Below are 6,927 nucleotides of genomic sequence, written 5' to 3' on the forward strand. Positions count from 1 at the left end.
TCCCGGTAGACGGTGCATGGACCGGCAGCAGCGGGAAGGAGTAGGTAGTATTTCACGGAGCGGCTGAGATGACGAGTCGAGTTATCGCCGGGAACAATCAGAAGGCCCTTCGGTCGCCGCGTGTCAGCTTGGCGGACCGCCTAAAAATATCTCAGGACTGGCGTGGGCTAACGTGCTGGGCCGATAAGCTCGAGGGAGGAAAGCGGGGAGCAGCCGGTCACAGCGCGATCGCTGGCGGGCTGGTGTCCGGGTGGCGGGCAATTAGAAGGGGCGCCAACCGGCTGTGCCGGTTGGTTACATTCCAATTCGAGCCCTCCAGTCGGTCGTACGCATCATTCTCTCTCTCCTTCCTGCTTTCCCTTGCTCTCCTCTCCATCTCCATCTGCCTCTTATCCTTTCTACCGCCTTCCTGCTCTCTCTTCGTTCGGTTGAGAGGTTTTCGCTTCTTCTTCCCTTCGAGGTCAGGGCATCTTTGCGCCTCCTTTTATTTTTTTTTAATTCGATTTTTATCTTTCGGTCTCCTTCTTTCTTTTTTTCCCGATTCAATTTTCGGTCTCGATTTGCTGATTCGTCTCTTGAATTTGTTGTTTTTGAAGAGATCCTAACTGTTTGATGGTCGTTTTTCTTTTTCCCTTCTCATAGCCTATTCGATCCGTTCATAGTTGTTATTCATGTATTTGTCTATATTATTTTGGCACATAAAATCCCTTTTTGCGTTTTGCAAGATGCTTGTTGCCTCTTGATCCTGCTCCCAGGCCATTTTAACATTTTTTTTTTTTTTTATTTTTTGATGTTGGTTCTCGGTTGCTATGCATTGTTTTGTACCTTTTATTATTCGACCATCTGATCAGAGAGGCTTTTGTGGAATCAGATTCCTGTTGACAGATTGTACTGCTGCTTTTTCTCGTTTGCTTTCTTTTCTCTTGCCGATGTTTATTATTTAATCCCCTGGAGAGATTTATTTATTCTTTACCCTTGCTTCTTTATTATCATCATCATCATCATCATCATCATTATTGTTGTTACTATTATTATTACTACTACTATTATTATTATTATTATTATTATTATTATTATTATTCTTATTGTTGTTGTTGTTGTTGTTGTTGTTGTTGTTGTTGTTATTATTATTATTGTTAGTATTATTGTTGTTGTTGTTGTTGTTGTTGTTATTGTTATTGTTGTAACTAGCCTATTAGAACAATTTATCTGTTATGAAATTTATTCTGATGATCTACAGAGCTCTAGTTTCTGTTTTCGCCGCATTCAGATGCATCTATTGCTTGTTGACCATGGGGGCATTTCTTCTCCACTCTTTTTCAAATCCGCCTTTTCTTATCAACTTGTTCCTGGATCGTTCTACAGCTGTGGAGATGCCAGGAAAACATGTGGTCACTTATATTTGCTGGATTACTTTTATTTTTTTGTATCTTGTTGCATTTGAGCTTTTCTTTCATTTGACCTCTGAAGGGCTTTTTGAACCTTGTGTCATTTATTTTTCTCACAAGACTTTTAGTTCAGTAATAAGGGACCCCTTAAGGTTTATCTGAGTGCATTTACTAAGATTTTCTCTGATTTAGTATCTGGAAGTTCTTTGCTTTGATGAGTTTACTTCGAATGTCATGCCCTTCTATTTCATATCCTTTATCATCTCAGCAAACTTTTTTTTTCAGTCCAATACATTTTTTCCCTGTCGCGTTGGGTAGATAGCTTATTGAATGGTTAATACATGCATCAAGTTATATGGTGCATCCCCTGGATCTTGCCATAGCTTATATTGCTCTTAGACAGTTACTGTTTCTTCTTATTATTAGTCTACAGCTGCTGCAATTTCCATTTCTAACTAGCAACTTCTTGTGGTTGCAAGGTTTCATTGTTTTGTTGAACCTCGTTGTAACAGGAACTCCACCTGAAAATGAAGGGAGGAAAGGGAAAAGGGGCAACAAAGAAGGAAACTAGGGAAGTACTGAAGCTAGCTGATGACAGGTTACTTGAGCTTTTTTAATGCTGCATCCAGTCAACCTTTGCGATGAAATTGCTAACTTCATCCTATCTGCTGTTGTAGCTTACAATACTTTCTGTTTGTGATGATGGCTTATGATCCATCTTATTTACTGAGTAAACTGATTGAGCCTATGGAGCATGGAAACACTGAGTTTAAGTGCAGATGCCCACACGAGGTTCTAGGCACATTTGCAGCAAGGCTGGGGCACACAAGTGGTCATTTTGTAATTATATGAGTATTTCCTATGAGTGAAACAAATATATGTTATGACAGAGGGTTCTTCTTCTGCACGTTCAACATTAAGGATTTTACTGTAGTCAAGATCCCTTTGCAGAAGAGAGGTTTTCAACAGGCTATGTTCTAGAAATATATTTGAAGTAGGGATGCATTTTTGTGCTTTTGGAAGATACTACGATATTGGGAATCTACATTGATAAAATTAAGTATTTCATGAGGTTGCATAACTTTTGTAGATGACAATGTTCAGAACACATGTATGTGCAAGATGTAATGAGGGAATTAATGGAGAAAGATGGATAAAGGATAAATTCTAATGTATGGGCTATAGTATTTATAGGTTGCGTTCATCAATGGCTAGTTGTGAAGATGGGAAATCTCAGTATATGGGAGGATTTTGACATAATGTGTAATAATTGCTGGAGATGGTACACAAACACCATCTTTGCATTTGTGATGGTTGCTGTGTATGCTTCTTTTTTCTGTTTTTCATAATGGTTGGGAAATGCAAGGCTGCTAGGAAGTGAATAGGACTAATATAGTTTATGGTGTTGTATGTTTCTCTATTTCAGGAAGGTTGGGAAACGCAAGGCTGCTATTAAGGCAGATAAGAGTAGCAAAAGACAGGCCAAGAAGGAAAAAAAGGCTGAAAAAGATCCTAACAAACCAAAGAGGCCTCCTAGTGCTTTCTTTGTTTTCCTGTAAGTGCCCTTGCAATTCTCTTGTTTCATGTAGAGGCTTCTACTTTGTAGTTCTACATTTTGTTTCCGGATATCATTAACTTCTTGCAACTTTAATGTTGCAGTGAAGAGTTCAGGAAACAATACAAGCAGGAACATCCCAATGTGAAGGCTGTCTCAGTTGTAAGGAGATACACAGACAGAATCTACTATACTTAATCATTATCGAATCATCAGTTATACTTCGATTCATGGATTTAAGTAACATTTGATGTTGTTACTGAAGGTTGGTAAAGCTGGAGGAGAGAAGTGGAAATCATTGTCTGATGCTGTACGTATTATTTTTCAGTTAAAGAAATAGAAATCTTTTCAATAAATCGCATAATAATGATGGCAGATCTGGGATTCTGGCTCAGTATTTCGGAACTCTGTATGTCTTTTTGTTTGCTTTATCTGTGCTAAGATTGCCTGTGACTGAAGTGGTCTTGTCTTGATGGTCTTTAAGATGTATAGAACTATTTTAATGCATACAGGCTTGACCTTATTTTAGTTGAATTTAAATGTAAAACTATAGATAGTATGGCGGTGAATGTTGGGCCTTTTATAGTAGAATCTTTTCCTATCTTTGTTATCGGAAACTTCTGAATGATGGTGGCTCCTCTCATATTGCACATCGTATTGCAAATAATTTGTTTTTCTTAATTGTCAGGAGAAAGCTCCATATGAAGCCAAAGCTGCAAAAAGGAAGAGTGAATACGAAAAGCAAATGTCTGCCTACAACAAGAAACAAGTACTAAACAAAGCTAGTCTTCTTGCATGTTTGAATGGTAGCATGTGGAACATTACTTTACAATGGTCCCTGGTTTATTTTGCTATATTTTTTATTCAGGAAAGTGCGACTGATGACGGTGATGAGGAATCTGATAGGTCAAAGTCTGAAGTCAATAATGAGGATGAAGAGGAAAGTGGAGAGGTAAGCTTCTTAGAGCTCTTCCAGTGATTAAGATTATGCTGCATTATGTGACAATAAGTTGTGGAAACCTTTTTATTCATTTCACATTCTTTTCAAGGCATAATGATCACCTAAATGAAAATTCTCCTCTTTATTTATCTGTTTTATCTTGAATAAATGATTATATTTATTTGAGGGGAAATTTCTGTAGTGTGAGGTGTCCTATGTAATTCATGGATTTTGTCATCGACATTAATAGTTGGTGATCATGTATTGAAGGCTAAAAGTGAAAGATTAGTGGGCCAAAAGAGTGGCGAAGAATGCAGAATTTCATCAGCGAAGAGGGTTTTAGATGTTTTTTGGGGCTCATCCAAAGGTTAGATCTTGATATGGTTGGGGCTGGGGTTAATATTTTTTATTAGTTAGTGGACTCCGACAACTATAACAGTGACAAGTTATGACTGGCCACTGTATGGACTCAGCTCGTGAGTGAGGTTGATCATGAATGAGAGAGTGAGCGCACTCATGAGCAAGTGAATTGGTGAGCATATGAGCTCATGAGTGAGTGAGTTGGACAAGTTGAGGAGGGAGTTGGGCAATTTCAAAAGTGGAGGAGGGACGCAGTTTACCATGGGTGCAATGTGAGGTGGTGAGCAAAGAGGAAATAGACCCTACTCCTATTAGGAAAGAGGAAGGGCCTTCCTCCCTGTCTTTTCAGATGGCTCATTTTCAGGGCTGTTTGTTTTGTTGTGGGCTGAATAGTTTATCAGATTGATTTATGTTGAACTTTACTTGTTTGAGCCTTCCATGTCTGTGATTTTTTTCCTTAGCACCCTAAATCAGCTTAGGAGATCTCCTGGACCACTTTGAAGGAGATGCGCTGTGCTTTTAAAAAGAAGAAAGCTTGTTATTAATGTACTTGTGCATTATTTAGTCAGATGCTTTTCAACTTGTCCTCGCAGATCTAAGTAGTAGGAAATTTCTAACATTGCCTTTAGACTATCTTTTTGATAACTGGAAGAAATTAAATTTTTTAAAGTTTTGTGGCTGGAGAGTAGTACAATTTGTGGACGTGCGATTTGTGGGGGTTTCTTTGCCAGCATGTATGTTTTGTGGGGTCAGGTAGTTGTAGCTTCTCTCTTTTCTATTTGTTCTAGAGGACTTGTTGCTTCAGGTAGCACTCTATTTGCAAATGCTGCATCTTATTTCTGTGACCATGTTTTGGTTGATTTGTCTGGTTTTCATCTGCACTTGACCGTTTCTAGGCTCTACAACCGGCTAGTGAACTGTCATCATCATCTTCACCTTGTGGTCTTTCCATGAATGTTAGTTTGAATCCATTGCATGTTATGCTTGAATGCCAGGTTGTGCAACCTAGCACGAGGCATCAGGCTATGTAAGATTTGGTGCTTTGATTGTCGTTTCTTAACCAAAGCAGCTGTTTTGTTTTTCTCTTGAATAAAAATGTGCATCGCTCTTTATGATTTGAAAAAGGAAAGAAAAGGTGCAGATGTTTCTGCATTACTTCTGTCTGCATGAAGAATCAATAGCGGTGTATGACAAGCCTGCTGTCATTTTTTTTTTTTTTTTTGGGAAATCATGAGCATCTTTTGTACGTTAAATTTTGGGAATTGTCATTTCTGATGTGAGTGTTACTGCAGGAGGAGGAAGATGAGGATGAGGATTGAAAACGGGGACATCTTGACTATGGCATTACAGAGAAGCCTGGATGTGTGACTGTGCCGTAGGTCAAAGTTGCCGGCCCTTGAAATGATAAACGATGTCGTTCTTGTGCCTTTCTATTTCCATGTTAGGCTTTGTATATTTGTTTCACTTATCTTGCTTTTATTCCCAGTGGAACCTATGCTTGCAAAGGATACTCATCCTTGTATTAGTCTTATTAGTTGCTATTTTTTAATCCCAACCATAAAACTATGATAAATCCCTTTTGTTGGAGCATTTGCATTCCTGACGGTGGTCATATTATCTACTCGAATTTGATGATGCTTAGGTATCTGTGTTCATGGCAACGTGCTATTGGATAATATTTAGTGAATTATTGATGCAAGTTGGGTCGTCTTCCCCATCCGCCCCCACCACACCACCCCCCCAACTTCTTCCCACTTCTTCAAATCTTGTTAGGTGAAGCTTCACATAATGGTGTTCAACGACCAATCGCCGTCGCGTATCAATATGTGACAGCCTGGCTGCTGAGGGAAGTGATTAACATAGTCTGGTCTTAATGATAAGGAGAAAGTGGTACGCTCCAGGACAGTTAAAGGGTACCTCACGAAAGGTATTTTTGGGTTTTTCACGGCTGATGCCATTGTTAAGTTAGAAGTTCGAATCTATTCAAATTTAAATTTTTTAGATCTATATAAATATTAATAAACAACTGATATGAGATTAAATATACACCAGCACGAGTTCTTATATATATATATATTTTTATTAAACTTTGACGTCCTTGTTAGAGTAAGGATCCAAATTGATTCAAATCTAATCATAAGTATCACGATCGGCCTATGGCCAGCCTCAATGAGCTCGTAATATAATATTATATAGTTTACATGGGTTATAGATCGAATCTACTTTGATACTATTCAGAATTTCATCCAAAAAGATTGATTGGAATATATTGTTTAGATTTCTTGATACTGTATAGACCAAACATACGCTCATTCGGGTCGTCACACCTGCTACTAGATCCACTTAATGGTACGGTGTGTGAGAGGACTCTATTGATCCTCCATTCATTTAAGGGTAAGGTAATGGTTCTCGAATAGAGGTTACGAATAAAATAAAAATGTTGTTGGGTCAGAATAAGAATCCAAACTTACTCAAATCTAATCATAGGTACCATAATTGATCTGTGGTCAGCCTCACTAAGCCTCAATAAGCGCATGCTGTAATGTCTTTTAGTCCTCGCCGGATCCACTCTAATATTATCTATAATAATTCAAAATTTCATAAAAAAACTAATTGAAAAATATTATTTAATTTTTTTGAACTTATATAAATATCCAAATTTATCAAAAGAACCCAACACACGC

The 6,927-nt window shown here is 38.2% G+C and overlaps 1 protein-coding gene across 1 annotated transcript; it reads left to right on the plus strand.

Annotated features, from left to right (window-relative positions):
* The first annotated feature begins 214 nt into the window (after window positions 1-214).
* LOC120110325 (high mobility group B protein 1-like) lies at window positions 215-5,843 on the plus strand. Its single transcript, XM_039125133.1, has 8 exons — window positions 215-460; window positions 1,901-1,986; window positions 2,815-2,943; window positions 3,048-3,105; window positions 3,209-3,253; window positions 3,632-3,712; window positions 3,812-3,895; window positions 5,536-5,843. Exons 2-8 carry the CDS (start codon window positions 1,916-1,918, stop codon window positions 5,560-5,562), a joined length of 495 nt encoding a protein of 164 aa, XP_038981061.1. The 5' UTR covers window positions 215-460; window positions 1,901-1,915; the 3' UTR covers window positions 5,563-5,843.
* Window positions 5,844-6,927: the final 1,084 nt, after the last annotated feature.

This window comes from Phoenix dactylifera, chromosome 3 (genome assembly GCF_009389715.1).
Source record: "Phoenix dactylifera cultivar Barhee BC4 chromosome 3, palm_55x_up_171113_PBpolish2nd_filt_p, whole genome shotgun sequence".
Lineage (NCBI taxonomy): Eukaryota > Viridiplantae > Streptophyta > Magnoliopsida > Arecales > Arecaceae > Phoenix > Phoenix dactylifera.